This window comes from Globicephala melas, chromosome X (assembly GCF_963455315.2).
Source record: "Globicephala melas chromosome X, mGloMel1.2, whole genome shotgun sequence".
In the NCBI taxonomy this organism is placed as follows: Eukaryota; Metazoa; Chordata; class Mammalia; order Artiodactyla; family Delphinidae; genus Globicephala; species Globicephala melas.
The window spans coordinates 18,137,706-18,157,486 of NC_083335.1; the positions used below are offsets into that span (position 1 = coordinate 18,137,706).

General features: G+C 41.1%; 1 protein-coding gene across 4 annotated transcripts in view; it reads right to left on the reverse strand.

Annotated features, from left to right (window-relative positions):
* Positions 1-308: 308 nt before the first annotated feature.
* The window catches only part of FGF13 (fibroblast growth factor 13), a 499,719-nt gene continuing 480,246 nt past the window's right edge, over positions 309-19,781 (reverse strand). For all 4 annotated transcript variants that reach the window (XM_070044730.1, XM_030844968.2, XM_060292801.1 and 1 more), the window contains 2 exons: positions 2,904-3,102; positions 309-1,700 (listed from right to left, as the gene is read on the reverse strand). In XM_070044730.1, the coding sequence (XP_069900831.1) occupies positions 1,564-1,700; positions 2,904-3,102 (336 nt within the window). In that variant the 3' untranslated portion in view covers positions 309-1,563. The remainder of the gene's footprint in view (positions 1,701-2,903; positions 3,103-19,781) is intronic.

Below are 19,781 nucleotides of genomic sequence, written 5' to 3' on the forward strand. Positions count from 1 at the left end.
AGAGAAATGAGAAACAGAGAGGGGAAATGACAGACTGAATGGCAGGGAGGGTACTAGAACATAGGTGTCTTTTGTACAATGTATCACTGAATGGGAATGAGAATTCTTCTGTTCCAATCTGAAGTTCAAGTACAACAACTAGTACAATAACTACACTTCCAAGAGTGTTCGTGTTAATATAAATCTCTAGACTGTAGATTATCTGAGGGCAGTGACCTGATGTACATAATTCAGTGTGTAACTCCAGTTTCTACCACAGTTCACGGCACATAGTGGACGCTCAATAAATACACGTTGGAGGATTTTTCTTTGAATGAATAGAAAGAGTTTATTCGGTGCGTATCTGGGTATACAACAACAAATATTAAACAACTTTTTTTAAACTTTTTTGTGCACAGGACAGAAAACTGCCTGTACATGCTATGTCCACTTTTGGAACACAGATTTTAACAATTATTAATGCACAAAATCTTACATATCATGCAACTCTATGCCAAGATTCCAACTTTCTTCCATGCAACAGATATGAAGATCTAAATGGAAACCTAGCTAAGTCTTAAACACTTTTCCAGAAGCAGGTATAAGTATATGTTGTTTAGGGGTAACCAGTCTTTTAACATTTTCTTGTACACAATATTCACGCGCCAAATACAATGACAGGAGGACTTATACATACACAGATAAGACATTTCTTATTTTAACAACACGAAAGACAACATCACAGTTCCACAGTTCCTGTCTTTACACAAGAAGCCACAATAGTAGTTTAACATGATAACACAAATGGAATTAAGAGAAATCTATACTTGAGGATAACTTTTTTTTTAAGTAATCGTTACTGACTGGGGTTGACAACACAACACAATTTCTACGCACAAAGTACAGCACAAGAACTCGATCAGAATACTACAAGTGTAAAGGAAAAAAAAATTTGGTAAAATCACAAGAACACTGTTACCTTGAGCCTGAGATGCCAATTCAGCTTCAACCCTGAATTTGGTTGAGTTGGATTAAGTGACACAGAGTCAATAGAACCATTGAATTCCAGAAATCATAAAGTTGCGCTATGCCAAAGGAAAGAATACATACGAATCAAGCATAGATAGAAAACAACACGGTTCACAGAATTTTGTTTGCCCCTACAAAACATTGAAGCAGTTAATTTTGTTCTGTTTTGTTTTGTTTGCTTTTGAAGAACAATGGTGGTCTTTTCAATTTTCTTGGTTGGAGAGCAATTTTTTTAATCAGCATTAGTGCTGTGAAATGTTTTTGGTTTGTCTTCCCCAAAGCATAGGTGAGATCATGAGAAAATTGGGCAGTCCTTCTCCTGGATTTAATTCACTGATCATGCTTGGCACTCTTTTTTCGCACAAGCTCGTTCTAAATTATGGGGCGTTTGTATGGATGAGAAGAAGGTTTGACGGCAGATTAGAGTAGTGAACTCTGCCTTGTTTGTTTGGTAAACATCATGGACAAATCTGAACTTTTGGGTGAAGGACTGCTAGAATTAACAGCACCTGGAGGTAAGGTTCTGTTACAGAGCCCTTGTTTTGCCCTCACTGGCTACGTTGATTCATTGTGGCTCATGGATTTGCCTCCATTCAGTACGCCGGAGACACTTCTGCTCTTGGTTGGGGTCCCGCTTCCAGATCGGGAGAACTCCGTGAGGTCGTGCAGAGACGGCTCCTTGTACATGGCCACTGCAAAGCACAGAGACACGGCATCAAAGGCCACCGCACTGGCCCTCAACTTCCCTTCTGCCCACTAGGCTTCCAGGCTGGAGGCCAAACCTGAAAAATGCCGCTTTCAAGGACTCAGTAGAGAGCGGACTGGACCAGATGAAGCAAAATCCAGTCTTGGTACAGAAGCGTGTAGAGAATTCTAATGCCTCATCTCTATCACTGATGGTTTTAGATATACGAGAGGATTAATGAAAAATGCATTTAATAAAGCTCTTAGAAGTTTAAACATATTTAAACACTCATTTCTCTCAGACTTTAAAACGAAACTCTCCCAGACTCTAAGTATTAGCACAGTTCTTAATGCAATAAATGGTAAATATTATTGTTGTGCTGTAAATAACAGCCCTGGCTTACGCTTATGGAGCACTTAGAACGTGCCAGATACTGTTGTAAGTGCTTCACGTGTGTCATCTCATTTAATCCACATGCAAATCCCACGAGGCAGGTGTTTTTATCCATATTTTACAGAAGGAACTTGAGCTCAATAATCTGCCCAAGACTACCTGCTTACTAAAGGCGGAAGCTGGGCTTCGGACCCAAGTAATCTGGCTGCAGAAAATGTGCTGTCAAAGGGCGCTGTGTTGATTTGACTGGATGTCTGCCCCTCCTGTAAACCGCTCTTCTCTGCCTGGATTTCCTACCGCTTCTCCACCACATCTCACTCCTTCTAACATCTCTACTTCCTGCAGCCCATTCCGATCCCTCACCCTTTCTCATTTGCTACTAAGCTGCTAGTAATGACCAAAAAACAAAACTATGAATGAATGAAAATTGTTGGGACCATACTGTTGGGCCCTTAGAGAGACAGGCCCAAGGAGCTTTCTGATAAGTGTTAAGTATGCACACACTTTGGCACCTGTGTTCCTGTCCAGGGATCATTTGGGCATAATTTGGGGTTCTTGGCTGTCCTGAGCTAGCAATTAAGCTATTTCCACATAAGAAAGGTGTTACCACGTGCAGATATACTATGGAAAAGTTAAAATCAGGAGATTAGATGCTATTGTCAATGCTTTAGTGTTTTTTTAAGTGTAAAATGTTACTGAAGTTTTGTATAAATGCCTTAGTATGGAAGAATTACATTCCACTTTCGAAAGCGTGAAAAAGGATTGATTTCAATACCGATACTCATTGAATCCATAGCTGGTATAATATCAAGTTTACCTTTCAGTGGTTTGGGCAGAAAGTGAGCTGCAGGCTTGTTCTTCTTCACATGGTTTCCTTTCATGATCTCTCCTTCTTTGTTCAGACCCAGATACCACCCTCGGCCTGACTGCTGCTGACGGTATATCATTGATGAATATGTCACATAATAATTTTCAAACACCGATTCTTTGAATTTGCACTCAGGTGTGAAATGTTCCTACAAGAGAAGTAAATAAACAAAAGCTCAATATTTATAGCTATGAATTTCATGGAGAACCATATGGTATTATCCTTCAGGAGTTCAGGACATACTTTGTTAGAGCTTGTTATGACTGGGGTTCTATTTTAATAGCAGAAACTATTATCATTGGAAACTAAAACTATAACATTTCACGTGATGCTTTAGGAAAGGCCCTAAGTGCAAGTGCTACTGATCAATGATTAGCTCTCTTTGTAATAAGGTAATGGAAAAATTAGAACCAGCCACCTAAGTGTAATGTATTGGAAAAATACAGGAGCCAAAGATTGAAAAGACAAGCATAAAACTGTCACATGGAGCTTTGTTCCCTTCCGGATTAAATGAGAAAATAAACATCCGATCCCTGTACTTAATTTTCACAGATTATCCAGTTACTATGTACTATAATTTTCAATTGCCCCAGGCTGAAATCTGTGTTATACTGTTACAATGCTGGCCGCCTAGATTTCTAAAGAGATGCTACAAAGAAAGACTACCTTTTACTTTTAAATAAACCAAATTGATTTTTTTTTTCAGATCATTGGACCTTGACTTACAAAGAAAAAAAAAATTCCCTCATCACCCCATCCTTGCCTTACAGTAACATTTCACACAAATCAATATAGAAACAAGGAATTTACAGTAATTCTACAAGCAGACATGAGAGAGCAGGCCAGGAGACTTTGAACCCGGCAACGTGGTTTCCTGCCATGTACGTGGCCATGTTTTCTTTGGACTTGCCCGTACAAAAGAAGGGTTCCTGACACAATAGACTGTTTTTGAAAACAAACAAAAAAACCCATAAAACCTTCTTTCAAGTTTTGTAATATGTGTATGTATTCAATAAACAGCTATTTAAAATATCCGTTTATAAGTAAAGTGAAATGAACAGCAGATTCTAATCTCTAAGTAATCTATAGAGCAGCAGTGGGTCCACTTGGAGTAAAAGATTATGAGGAAAATGCGAAGTGAGCTACATGTGAAAGTGGCACTAAGGAAGCCATTCAATTTGTACTATTTTGCTGAGATATTATCAGGAATAAGTTTTTTTTTTTTTTTTTTTTTGCGGTATGCGGGCCCCTCACTGCTGTGGCCTCTCCCGTTGCGGAGCACAGGCTCCGGACGCGCAGGCTCAGCGGCCATGGCTCACGGGCCCAGCCGCTCAGCGGCATGTGGGATCTTCCCGGACCGGGGCACGAACCCGTGTCCCCTGCATCGGCAGGCGGACTCTCAACCACTGTGCCACCAGGGAAGCCCAGGAATAAGTTTTGATAAAACCCTGAAAAAAACCCACCTTGCAATAAAAATACTGCAAGCTTTCTGGACACCTGTCTTTTCTGAATGATGTCTCCATGGTCCTACCTTCCTTCATGTTAGATAGCATTCCAAGCAAAGCACATTATTTGAGCGTCAGACAGTGATTTACTATCAGAGAATCACTTCAGCAAAGAGGGACAGATTCCTCAAATGAGGCAGCCTTTTTCTGAAAGTTAAATAATTGAACACTTTTTTTCTGGAAATCCACAAAATCTGTTTCACTCAGTAATCTCACTGGTTCCCCCATCTGGCTTCCAGGGTGCACAGATCAGAGTCATCTTTTGGCATAATTTCAGCCTAGGGGCATACTTGATAGATCCTCAGAAGATTCACACAAATTCAACCTACTCAAGAAGCAATGTACTTCGAAGGCAACTATCACGTGGTAGGAACGAAAGTGTTCTATTTATGGGCTGTGAACGCTCCTCTTTGTAGAATTCTCAACGTAGGGAAAGCCAAGGTATGTCTACAAAGAAATCTGACTAAAATAGTCTCCATGTGTCCTCTAGGGATGAGGACAGTTGTATAGAATGTTGGTTTCGCCTTGCCTAGCGTAAAATGACAACCTAATGCGACATTTAAAATTCTCCACAATTCAGGGACATCTCTGGCGGTCCAGCGGTTAAGACTCCACGCTTCCAATGCAGGGGGGCGGGGAACTAAGATCCCACATGCCGCGCGGTGTGGCCATAAATAAATGAATGAATAAATAAATAAATCTTTGCAACTCAGTCGCTACCTTGCCTTGTCTCCACCATAGAACCATGTGTGCCTTTGTGCCTTTACAGACGCCATTCATGTCATTTCTGTACCTCTCTACCTACTGGCTTTCCTCTCATTCCTCACGGTCTAGCTCAAATATGACGCCCCTGGAATCATATATGATCTCTCCCAATCAGAACCGATGACACTCATATTTGTGCTCCCGGAAACTCTATCTACATCTGCAGCATGGCCCCGTGACCCAGGCGTGTGCGTTCCTTGCTCCAGAAGACAAGGAATTCGTCTTATTTCTGAATTCACCTTCCAGTCATAAAGGACTGGTCGTACTGTCTAGCACATAGCAGACCACTTGGTTACTGCTTACAGGATCTGCATTGCAGAGATTCAGATTGAATTCGGAAATTCCAGGATTTACAAGTATCAACCAGTAAAAAGTCTGCAGGGAATTTCCTGAATACCATAGAACGAAATCAGCTGTATATAGAAGGAGGTTGTCATTGCAGGGACAGATCCTGCATGTGTGACTTCGTAACTGTTCAGAATAACAGATACTACACAGATACCGGCACCTACAACATGAGGAGGAAAAACACTCGGCAATTGTTACAACTATTGGAAAATGGCAAGGAAGGACTCAATGAACTGAATGCTCTGTCACATCCTGGCAATTTCTTAGTCATCACCAATAAATTTGGACTCAAGAACTCAGTAGAGAGGGAGGAAAATGAGGCCAAAAAAAGAATGTTGAAGCAACCAAAGGAGTGCTCTGTTCTCTGTGTGTGATGCTGTCATTTTATCCAGCGCTGGAAGGAACGGCAGAAGAGGCTTGATTTTTATCAAATGTGGAAAGACGTGAACATCCCACCCAATACAGGAAGGGCCACCAAAGGGAAGAGGGGTGCAGCTGCCTCTCTGTCTCAGCAGTGGTTCACAGAAATAACAGAAATTGGATTGGACCCTAACCAGAGAAGCCCTGTTCAGAGAATACCAGGTAGATATCTGGCAAGGAATCAATATCCTTTGACTGACCTGAAGCTGATTATTAGCGCTCTCGAAAAAGGTACCGTAGTGGCCTTGATACACAGTAGGCACTAAACAGAGGCAGCAGTCATTGTGCTCTGCATTTAATATGCATTAGATAAATACCTGTTATCATAATAAATGCATTAAAAAGATGTCAAGCATCCCTTGCACAGCCACTAAGAAATTATTTGGCATGAATACAAAAGAAAAGGCGCTTTGTATCTTCTAAACTTTTATGCATCGATTTCTCTTAAAAGTTGTTTACCTCTCTTGCATATCTATACTAATGTCAGAGGAATAATGTTAGTAATGTTCAGAGGAATAACTCTGAAAAAAATACAGATATTCAATCTCTCTAAAATCTCTTCTCTGTAACCATCATCTCTATTCCCCTTGAAGTTCAAGGTTAGTTTTTTTCTCAGTGAATATTGAACTTCTTATCCAAGGAATCCATACTAGTTAGCTACAGTGATCGTATTTCGGGTGACGAATGAAGAATCTACATTTGCAGAACGAGCAGATCCAGGAGCAAAACCTAATACCTCTCTCTCTCTTTTTTTTTTTTTTTTTTTTTTTACCAATTTACTCACTATTAAGGGCAAAATAGTTCTTTGGAGGTTGAAATATCACTGACAAGAAGAAAACATTTGAAACCCTCAACGTCAGGTCAGTAGAGCATATAGGAGGATACTTACAGCTACAAATGGTGATGGTCAGCTGCCCTTATCAGGACATACCTCCACACAGACTCTGAGAGGCATTAACGCAATCAGTAACATTGGATATATGCAAAGAACCCCCAGATACAATGGTGTGGTCCAGAACAAAGGCTCTGGACCTGGGTAAATTGCTATCCTCTTTAGGGTCAGAAGAAGCAACGGTGCCTTGAGTTGCCCCTGGCACCAAGGGCAAAGTATGGAGGAGATGCGTAATTCTCTGGCCTCCTGGAGCTGGAGCCAGTTCAGAAGAAGCATGGGCTGTGATGGTGGCTTCCTTGAAGGGAGCCAAGTAAGGGGCTCGTCACTCAGCAGGTGATGTGCAACTGTATCCTCAACAGCCATATCCCAAAAGGTGAGAGCTCGAAAACACCTGTATATCATGTACGTCATTCCCGTGCCCTAAACACATCTACGACGCCACAATACACACATCACGACTAAGTGCCTTCCTGATTAAAAGAAGTCATTCGGCGAACATAGGCCTTAATATCAGGTTTTTCATACTTTTGCCCCCTGCTTTTGTATTTTCAGCTATGCTACCGACAGATAGGGTGGCAGTGTTTCACTTGAGTCTGTACCTCAGTAGGCTTTGAGGAGTGCCATGACTATTCTGGCCGTGCCACGCGGCATGCGGGATCTTAGTTCCCCAACCAAGGATTGAACCTGTGACCCCTGCAATGGAAGCGTGGGGTCTCAACCACTGGACAGCCAGGGAGGTCCTGCCATGACTATTGTAAACGTTTCCTTTGAACACATTTCTCTCAAAAGAAATCTTTTTTAAATGGGTTGCGCTGATTTCCTTGGATCTCAAGAGAGCAGCAGAGTCTCCTCAGGTTGTCCATACATAAAATGGCAACACTAAGGTCCTAGGCTGTTGAACAAAGCCTGAACATTGAATATAAGCTTTCGCATATGTATACGCTATGTCAAGTGCACAAATCCTGGTAGAGGTGAACGTTTCTCAATACATTTTGTTCTATTAACATGTAATATTTTCACTGGCATCACAGAACACAGAAAAACAGTTTAGACATCGATGAGTGAGCATTTAAAGAAACTTTAAAAAATGAACCTAGTGAAACATGATTTCCTCTTTTCAGCAGGTGCTATAAACATATTATAACTGATCTATCTCTCCCTTTAATCCTCTCACTTCCTTCTCTTCTCCTCCTCTCTTCTGGCCACATTTTCAGTAGCCTGAAGATCCAATTAATTTAACAATTACTGCCAATAGCAAGGGTCACTCTTCTAATTCTCAGCCACGTTCTGATGACAATTTATTTTCTAGGTTTAAAGTTAGCAGGTTATTGAAGCAGGTCTGACCTGTGTGTGTCAGTTATTCCCCAGCCTAAAGAAAATAATATGTAAATTAAAATTAGATTTTCAACTCTGTTAAAAAAGAAAACAAAATAGAGTCTTTAAAATATGGGGGGGGGTGACACTGTAACTACCTATATTCTCTATATAAGCTTCTCCTCTATCGGTGATTTCAAAATCCAGGATTAATTATTATATTCAGGATTTTGATGGTCTCTCCCAGGGTATATTTGATGTGAATGAACTTCATTATTACTAAGATCAAGGCGCGAGAAAGGAGAGGATGGGGAAGAGGGAATCAATACTTAGCCAGTGCACTGTAGCTAAGCAAAATTATTAATTCAGGATAAACAGAGTTTGGTTTGTTCACTCAGATATCCTCTGGACTGTGGGATACTTGAGGGCAGCTCCTAGCATGGGGCCTGGCTTAGAGTCAATGATCAATATAACTCTGGTGAAATAAATAACAGAAAGAATGAAATATCACAGGAAGAGGACTTGGGAGCTAGCTTATACAGATCCAAAAAAGGGTTAAACGTGGCGGGGTATGAACAGAGGGCTGTTTTAGAGGAGAGACTGACAAGTCAGAACTTGCCTGCGGGGCAGAAAGAGTAGGTGATAAAAGGAGGAAAGCAGTCTACAGGTAAATTCAATTTAAAAAACTGGAGAGGGAGGGAGAGAGGGAGGAGAGAGGGAGGGGTGGAAGGGAAGGATGGAGGGAGGGAGGTGGAGAGGGAGGAAGAGAAGGGGGACCAATAAAGACAAAACTAGCTGCAAGAATAAAGAGATTTCCTGGTAACCAAGACATAAGCATTAGACTGATATTCTTGGTCTTTGGGTCCGCAAATAGCAGACACTGCAACTAAATTCTATTAACTTGATTTTTGTAAAATGGCGCGGGGCGGGGGCGGGGGGGAACACCTGACCTTACAGGATGGACGAGGAGCCAATGAGATGATGTATGTGAAAGAAGCTCTGAAAATTGTAAAGCTCCACACACGTGAAACGTGGGATTACTCTGATAATACATGCCCAGAAAACCAAGGCAAAACAAATCAATTCTCTCTTCTTTCCCAAGTTCTTTTCACCCTGGAATCCATTTCTAAAGAAAGCATCTGCCTATTTGTGTTGTATTAACATGGAAGGAGATAAATTCTGCCAAAAATTAGGACTGCACATGAATGACACTCAGTGTTCTCCTCCAGGCCTGGTTCCCCGAAAACTGTTTCGCTTCCTTCCATTTGTCATTTTGGTCTGCAGTCGGCTGAAAAGGCTGCAGTGCTTCGAGCCCCAGCACTAAACAAACGAAGTGCTGAAAAATGGGCTTCGTGAAATACCATGCCACAAAATGACTTCAAAGTACCCATGCTAACTGGCAACCATTTGTAAAGAAACACAGATTATAATTAAGAATACGCACATGGGACTATTTCTCCTCGTACGGTTATAGTGAAACTTCTTGGTAGCAGTTTTGTATTCCAAGATATCTGATAGACATTTTCATTTACCTTATGTTGAGCCCACAAAATAGGGCAGCGGAGTACTGCTTTTTCTCAACTCTTCACAAACAAAAAATGAAAAAAAAAACCCCAAAGTTAATGAGTTTGTCAACCGATGCCCTGTTTAAAACAGAATTAGGATGCAGATACGACCACATTTTAGCCCTGGGTTTCACTGAGTCCTTTGTATTGGCTTGTTCTGGACTGTCATACATTTCTGTAGAGCAGTCTCATGCAATGTCAAATTTCACAATTTGTTTTATAAAATACACTGAAATAAGCTACAATAAAGCAGGAGACAAAACAAAAACACCATATCCCTTACAGAGCCTAAGAGGGGTGATTTTTGTTGTGATAAAAAATTACATGATCCTAAGGCCTCACTCAGCTCCAGACCTGGTCAGCAGATACATTCTGAAATGGAAGTAACTTGCTGAGACTTGTGACGAAGCAGAGGGACAGGCCATACGTCTCCAGGGCTGTATAATTGGCCCAAGGCAGTGTCAGTCTGACCCAAGCCTTGTAGAAGAATAGAGATTGGTTAAGAAACCAATTAGCAGAAGATGGATTTCATTTTACATAAGATATGCTACAGAGACTGTGGCCATAATATTATTTTTTTAATCTTACTAGATTAAATCTTGCTGTTGGACAAAAATCTGTGGAAAAGCATTTTTTTCAACCAAAGAACAATTCTCTAAAGTGAGTAATTCTCTCCAACTTTGTCTATTATGTGTATTAACGCGTGGTGTTGGCTTTTCTTATAAGCAGGGCTGACCTATGTGTTTTGAAAGGGGAACCAAATATCAGATATGATTTCTAAAAATAAACTTTCCTGACTTTTGGCTGGTTACTGGAATTAATCTGTGACCATTAGCTAACTATTCTCCATTACTGTGAAGCTTTCTAATTTGTGGCAAGATTCTTCTGTATAATAACTTCACAGGGGGATCTAAGCCCATCGGCAAGAGAATGACTTTGGGAATATTTATAGTCAGTGAGAGAATAAACTTAGTAGGCTGTATCCTTTTAAAGAGCTCTTCCAAGCTCCTGTCCAAAAATTCAAAGCCTGGGAACTCTGAAAACTTTTCCTAGACATCCAACAAACTGTCATGTAAAGGAGAAAGGTTCTTTCTGCGTAGATCAATTGAAAAAACTCTGGCAAGGTTAGGTGGCCTATTAAAAATAACACCATACCCACGTGGGTGCATAGCTTGTTCTAGTACTGCAGGCAGTTGTGAAGGAGGTAATTCTGATTTGTACTGGATAGCGGTTTTGTTAGATTTGATAGGGTCTGTCTCTGTAGAAGACAGTCATTTACAATTGCCAGGAGTCTACTTCGTCAAAGACTTTCAAAGAAGACTTCTTATTTTTTCTCTTGCACAGGTAGGAAGGCAATGCCACTGCTCAGAAGGAAATCACTAATGCCTGCTTTCCACTGCAAACCAGAAAACCTGGAACCACAGGTCAGGGTGCAAAGGCCTCATCTAGAAACCAAGGATGAGAGAGATGTCGTAGAGGGCTATTGGACTGCCACATCACATAACACCTGCAAATGACTTCTGGGGATAGGAAATCTTACAGAGTCCTATTTCTACGTAGAGAGCACATTTCCACTAACATCTGCCCCTTGAAATGAGCTAATGAAAGGATGCTTGCGACAGTCACTTACCATGAGTCTGAGTAGTACTCAGGGGTAGTCAGTAGTACTCAGGGGTAGTCAATTCATTAAGTTAAGACTCAAATGGAAGAATTCATTCTCAACGACTCCTTACCCCGGGAGCCTAGGCCCCTTTGCGTATCTAACGAGCTGACTTAATCTCGACAGCAGGCCTCTGTACCAGCTGCAGAATGGCCTGAGAGAGGAGGTTTACCACCTCACAAGTGAGAAAGCCACAGGAAAGAAGCCCTTAACAAGCCATTCCCTTATGAACTCAACTGCAAGTGCGCCTCTTCACCCAAACAGTCACTGTGTAGACAAGAGCTGTGATATCAATTCTCTTCTCAATGGACAGTTCCAACATTGGCTGAAGGTTCAGCCGCCCTTCCTCCTATTCGTGTGCCCTGGCTCTCTGAACACCAAAGAGCTCTGTTCAAACCTGCCTCTTACACCTTCCAGATTTCTGACTTTGGGCAATTTACCTGGGCTCTGATCTTGCATCTCTAAGAGGAGAATAGCATCACGTGCCTCCCAGGGAGGACTGCAGGGGGCATGGAAAGCAGCTAGTGTACGTGTAGGTGCTCACAGACTGCGGGATCCCTTGCCTTCACTTAATTTTCTGTTCATGTGACAGCAAGGAGAATGCAGCCTCCTCCCAACTTGAAACTGGTATGAAAACTAGTGGTTGTCAGTGAGAACAAACGAAGTAGAGAAGCACCTTTCCAGTTCACAGAGAGGCTCATGTTACACATTAACCGTATGGGTGAGGATTGCTTTCGTTAGTGATTCCTATGCAAGGGCAACAATACATGAGCTCTTAATATGGGGCTTAAGATATCCTAGGATTCTAAAATTGGAATTACTGCAATGTGTATCAGTGAACCCACATGATATTAAAGAGATTTGTGAACTAATCCAGTATTAATGGCCCAAATGACATCTACATGTCTCATTTTAATGCCACAAAAGTACAACATTATCTCATTTCTTTTGTTCTAAACCAGCGTTTTGCTAGTTCTACTTTCATAATGCAGGTTACTAATAACAACAATACTGAAAAATCTAATGGTACCTTACGTTTAAGCAGTGCCTACATTTAAAGTTTTCTACAACTGCTTAAACAGTTTTGGCATTCGAATGAGATAAGGGACAGTTTAATAATGATGATGATAAGAAAGGTAATGATTACAATGGATTTGGTGGACCTTTTTTTTTTAACAGTTGAAGAAACGAAACCAGAGATATTAATATACTGGAATCTGGCTTTCACACTTTCTTTTAGAGAATGAATCCAGAGCAGGGAAGCAGCTCCTTCCAGAGGAAGCTGAAATCTGTTTAAGGTAGCTGCTGTTGACACGTGAGAGACCCTTATTTTAAGGCAACCTGATCCCTAAGGGCTGAAAAACACCGAGGACCCAGCAGTGCTAACTGGCCCTGGGCTGCAGAAGGAAGGAAGAGCTTTAACTCAAAGCACGAGCCAAGCCCGCCAGCCTGTCTGCCACTGGCTTCTCCACCAGGCCAGGCAGCTTCCCATGGATCTTAAGTAAATGTGTCCATGGAACATTCTCCTAGCTCATGCCATGAAAACTTCATTCTTCTACTGCAAAATACTCATCTCTGAATCTCAGCACACTTGGGTGTTTTTTTTTTTCTTTTCAGGGACCTCTCTACACTCAGAGTTCTTAGGGGATGACCCCAGAGCAATTTTACTGAAACTAGGCACAGAGGTGGGTAACCGGTCAGAGTCCTGCATATGTGCATACGCTCGCAATAGAGACAGACAGACTGACAGACGGGGGTGGCAGACAAAAAGAGAACAAGAAGTGAACACAGAGAAAGTCCATGCGATGATTTCTTCTTTTTCCCAATTCTGTAATCCTGTGGCCTTTGAGAAATGCCTGCTATTCCCCACCCCATACAAGGGGGAAGGTGGGAAAGGGAGCCATCTCACTTGTTGGAGAAAATCTGTTTCCTGTCCCGATTCCCAGCTGTGCTATAGAGGAGCCTGATAGACGAATAAACCCATTTCTTCCTAGAGATTTTCCTATATGTAATGTACACCCATCTCTGAAAGAAAAGAAAAAGGGAATCCAGGTCTTTCGAGAAACTCAGGATGAGTGCAAAGTTCATTAAAATAAGATACTTTGAAAGATGAACGTTGCCATCATAAAGTGAATTATATTTTCATAAGAGGAATGTAATGCTCAGATGTGTAGCTGTGGTGCAGTAAACAAGACAACGGTTCCCTATTTATGACCAAACTGTGGTCACCTGTGATAAGCATCACCTGATATTATGGTTAGGGAGAAACCACTGCAGGGAAGCCTGAATTCTAAGAACGCGATGCTTTACAGGAGTGTTTAGGCCGAGTATCCAGCTACAATTCATAAATGAGCTTTTGATAGCTTAGTTTAAATTAAATTGGGTCTGTTCTAGATTTCCTGAAATACCGCAACATTTTTAGATTAATTTTTTAAAGGGTTTTGATGACATTCAATTTTGAGATAGGCAAATTACAGTTCTTTATCAAAATATGCAATTTCAATTTTCAAATATTTGTTACCTTAAGTATTACCGGAGTTTGAAAACACAATGCAAGAATATAATATAAACTCCGAGGATATATCAAAATGATGAATACTTCATAAGCTCTGCACAACCATGACCTGTTTGCAATAATTTTCAGCTTCCATTTTCAACAGTGTAGACTGTTAAAGCATTTGCACGAGAATGCAAAATACATAAATTATCCCTGCAGGGAACACTTAAAACTTAAGGTAATTATATAGCATAGAAGTGACTTCAAAGAACTCCAACAAAATAACAAAGAATTCTACAGTCACCCTTTAAAATGCTTATTATTCTGTGTTACCAGTGATCTTGACCACTAAAACCCCTCTCTTTACAATTATATTCACATTATCAATTCTTACTTCGTTCTTTTACCATCAAGCTCTTACAGCTGGCCCTGAAAATCTGCATGCTGTAAAAGCTGAACTAGAAAGCTAGTAGAGATGAATTCCCCAGTTATAGCCATGCTGTGAACAGAACCATAACACCCCCTTAATATATCTTATCATTGCACTTTTATACTAAACACGCATCCAAAGCAGGTCCTATTTTTTACATTCCTCCTGTTCAAAATCTTTTAAGGGCTCCCTGCTGCCTACAGGATAAAAATCCAAACTCCCTGGCCTGGTGTTCAAGCCCTCCACAATCCCGCACATGTGTTCCTACAACTTTAGCATAAGATTCCTCCAATCCAGCCAGACTGGAGAAATAAGGCCAGGACCAAAAGGAGCAGAGATTGTTTCTTATGAATGGCAAAATATCTCCTCCAAACCAATTAGTGTGCTTCGGAAGCTGGGATAGTCACTGTGATTAGAGATAATATATATATATTTTTATATTATATATTTTATATATTTTAATTCAAACAAACGCCTTGCGCTTCTGGAACAACCGAGCAACCTCATGTCATGGTTCCACGCGCTGTGACTTAGCAGGGGCTGCCCCCGGGTATGCAATTCTCTGGGGGCCACTTGCTAATAATCGGCACCTCTTCCTTTCACAGCACACGGAGGAAAAAGAGTCAAACGTCAGCGTGCTAGGAACCTCCAGGCTCAGCTTCGGCTGGGATGCAAAAGCACTTTACAATTGATTATTTCTGAAGACTTCACAGTATCGAGGAAGAGGGTAATGAAATTGTATCTGAACAGAAGGAAGCTAAATTATTTATCTCATACTAATTTATACCAGACGGCTGGTGATGAAAAATCTATACTGGCAAATCTGCTGTATATATTACTTTAAAGATAATCAAGGGGGCTAACACTTTAAATGGTCACAATATATTTGGATTTAGTTTTATGGCTCCTATCGATTCCATACATAGGTTCTTCTATGTGCACGTGACTGGGACATGATAAATCGTATCACCAAGTCATTAGAAGCTGCATCATCTCTTCATGAATTACATCAGCAGTTGGATTGCTTCTCTTTCTTTAACCCGCAGAGAGAACACATTTGGGATGTTGCCACACGAGGGTGCCTACCATATCCCTCTGCATCAGGAGGGTGCAAACGACACTCCTTCCCCAAGAGAGAGAGAAGGAGATGGCCCTTCAGCGAGATCACAATCTTCAGGAGGAAACTCCCTCACTGAGCTTCAGGCAGAACGGGTTAAATGCTGACTTCCGACTACAATAAACAGTTGATGACTGGAAGGGAGATAGGGTGTACCAGATGTACATCCTTTTCCTTTTCTGCCCAAGTTATGTCTCCTGGGAGAGGGTTGTATGGGTTCAGCATCCAATTTGGGCCTGTCCTGGATCCACTTCCTCTCTGCTCTGAAGCTCACCCCTGGAGAAAGCCCAGCCTTGTTCTTTGGTTGACTCTCAAATGCCAATTGTTCAGGGAAGGATAGAAGACATTCAATTACACGTGCTGGTTCATACCAAACGACATTCACATGAGCCTAGCTACTCGATACTGTTCTCCAGGTAAAGCAGGTAAAACTTCTGGCCCTGGAAAGGAATTGGTTTGTGTACAGAATCCCAAAGTATGATTCGCCTAGTGAATCAGAGCTTCTCTGAACAACATCTTTATATAATGTTTATTATTTTGCAGAATGTGCAGTATCATCTCTGGTTGACTTATGAAGACCAATTATCTTACATAATTATGGGGGTTCTATGCCTTCAAGTCAACAAAGATTTTTTGAGTGCCTATCACATGCACCATTTTTCCTAAACTAGATGCCGACACTCATGGTGCTTTAGCACTCTGGGAAGAGCAGTTGCTGTCCCCCAACAGCCGTCCAAAGAGCACTTCCCAAGCTGCAGCCAGAACTCATGCAATGCCCCCAAGTGTGTTCTTACGGTGAGAGACAACAGACCAAAATTGAGTTCCACCGTCTATTGTGGCCAAGCAAGATACAGACCTACTGTGGGTGAATATCTTCCCACTACGATAACCTGATTGAGCATTTATTCCATTTGCAAAGGATTCATTTAGTAATCTCATCTGTCAGCAGCAGCAGCAGCTAAGCATTTACCAATCTCTGAAAAAGTATGACCATCCCAGGTCAACGTATAGATTAGAATGGTAATAGCTTATGTTGAAACCTAAAAACAAATCCTTCAGAATCACATGAGAATGATCAAAGTTGCCACTGTGATATTACCTAAAGGAACATAGAACCCGTACATTCTATGACTAGTCAAACTCGAGTTAATTTAATCATAGTAACTAACTGCAAGTGATACTGTACACCATCTGCCAATATAAGACAATAAGGCTCCATTGTTAAATCACTGTCCTGCACGGCGAGGTTACTAGTACTCCAATCGCCAGCAACAATGTGCCGTAAACACACTTTGGTGTCGCTGAAGTTATACTTTCTGCAATTCTGATTTATTGAAAGAATGTTTTCAGAAGCCAGACATTTGCAGAAAATCATAGGGAAAAGGCATGAACGGGGGGGGCTGTGAGTTAAGTGACCAGAATAAAAGACAGTACGAATACTCCTTTGAGTGAACACTAACAGAGTTTCAAATCTCAGAGCTTTGGGGGTGACTCCATAGGCCATGCCCAGTTGTCAGGGACTTTGCTAATTTTCTAGCGTTACAAGGAACCAGGAGGGGACAAATCAAACGGATGTGACGCCCTCAGAACTTCGGTGTTTAACTTTGCGCCAACACATCAAATTACCGGTGCGGTTCCAGTGAGAAAGCAGAGATGGGTGTATACACAGCAACCCGTCACTAAAGGACAGACGTAAACACAGAGTCGGTGTGAGAACTGCTGCAGATTACATTTTGTCTTCTTAGCAACATTAACTCTCTGTTCTTTTAAATAGTCTTAATGTTTATCCAAAGTTGCTTACTGTATTTTGAGTGAGCAATAATAGCTTCGATTTTCCCTGAGCCTGAGTCACAGCCTGGTAGTAAATTAGCTGCTTCCTTGAGGCCACTGAGCCATCATTTAAGGCATTAAAGCTTGCTTTCATTTATGAAGATGCTACTGACTCACTTCAGTAGGAGTTGTTTTTCCTGCGCTGCTGATGCCTGAGTTAAAGGAATGTACTCGTGTTTTTTCCTCCTTGCAGTATGGATGGACTGGGCTAATGACACATTCTTGTCAACTGCATTGTGACCCATGGAGCAAATGCCCATGATGTTTATTCTGCAGCTGCAGAACAAAGCAAAGTCCCTGAGGGCTGGGGGAGACCGTAGACTCCTCGATAGCATCCTCTAATTGACATTGACTACGTAAGTGGCCACTAGTGCCATAAAAGCCACCCTTGTAGTACAACAATAACTTACCACATGAGGCAAATCCTGTCGCTCCTCTACTCAACACCCTCCAATGGCTTCCCTTCTCAAGAATCAAAAGCAAAGTCCTTACCTTGGACAATAAGATCATATGTTATCTGATCCCAGTTATTGATACTTCTCTACTCTAGTCTCTCACTTGCCCTTTTTTTTTTTTCACTTTATGTCAGTTACACTGGCTTCCTAGCTTGTCCCTTGAACATGCCAACCATATTCTCACTTAAGGGTTTTGAATTTGCTGATACCTCTGTCTGGAATTTTTTTCCTTTAGATGTCCACCTGAACCCTTCCTTCCTGTCCATCAAATGCCACCTTAACAGAGAGGCTTTCTCTGACCACCCTATATGAAAGCTGCCCCTATCTCTCAGCATGCCCTGTCCCCCTAACCCTGCTTGTTTCTTCTCCAAAGCAAATTATGTATGAATTTGTTTATATCTACTTCTGTCTACCCGCTCTAGAACACAAGCTCCACGAGAACAGGGACTATATTCTGTCCATTGTTGTATTCTAGTACTTGGAACGGTGCCTCAAGCTCTGTATTCACGCCGTAAAAATTTGCTGAATGAATAGATGGATGAATTCTGGTGGCGTGATCAATTGAAGGGACAAGTTAGTCCAGATTATTAAGGTCTCTGCATAAGTATTAAAGAATTAATTTGTCATAAAATGATATTTTGGCTCCTTTGAGGTACAGTTATTGGGGCGTTCATTTTCACTGTGGTTATGAACTGCATTATAATTATAAACCAGCAACTCTACCCGGAGAAACAAAATAAACCTTTACTAACATTCTTTTGAACTATACATGAAAGGCTATTCATAAAAAATGGTAGGTCAAGATGAAAGGAAATAGCTAAAGAGAATAATACCTTTGAAAAGTATGCCAACAGGTAATTAATCATTGAAAGCAGCAAATCCTGATGGCTAGTAAATTTCAAGGGCTTATCTTGTAACATATGAAAGTGCAATCTTCTCCTCAACGTATTAGAAATGTCAGTTCATTGTACTGAACAAAAGAATAAAGGAAAAATACGTCTTTCCCAAGAAGATGCTATTATTTTTGATGATTTCATTAAAATACATTAAATAAAGATTAAAACACTAAAATATCAAGAAGAGTTTAGCTAGGGCCCTAGTGCTTCACTCTGATGTGTTTTTCATGGGGGTTTAATGCCTGATATGACTTGTGCTTACATTGCCCCGTGTACAGCACAGGCATCTCAGGCTGAACAGATGCAGTGTAGAAGGGTTCACATCTCATTTCCTTGCCGTGGACCACATTTCGTCTTCCACTTACCGAAACAAAGATAACGATTTTTAAAGAAAGAGGGATGTTAAAGAAGAAATAAATGCCACAACTTGCTAATTAAGTACCATGGGATACAAAAACCACTTCAGTGCCACACTTTAGATGTTGTTTAGAGAAAGGAATAATTTGGAAGGAAGCACAGTGAAGGAGAAAGAAAAAAGAATGGTTTAATTGTGAATACACTTTGCATAAATAAACATTTACATTTGTCAACAGCAATAAATGCAAACCTTACCACTACTGCACTCACTGGATGATTATAAGAGACAAGTGCCTTGCTTAATATGGACCCAGAAGGAACTTTATCTAACCAAATGCCTGGGATGGTTTTGCCAGTAGTAGAGGTTCAGGGCCCTGATCCAGGTGTAATGAAGAGGTTTGGCTGTATTCCCTGTGAGATAGTCTCTTTTGGATATAAACTAATAGACTAGATACTGGAACCTCATAAAATAAAGCAACATGCATATTAGGCCTCTAGTTGTTCTTTTCATGGAAACTGGTTTGTAAGATATGCTCACCTCAATCAAACGTCTTGGCCTGTTGATTTTGACACACAGGGAAAAGGAAAAGTGGATAAACAATCCTAACTAAAGGCTAATGGCAAATAGCAGCCCAGAACTGTCGTACTTTCCACTCTCTTCTTCATTTTATGTTCTATATTAAGGCAACTTTGCGCACTGGTTGAGAAAATAGGTTTTCAAGTCAGACAGTGGCCGAGCACAAATTAGAACCCAGGTCTGTCTAACCGGGTAACTT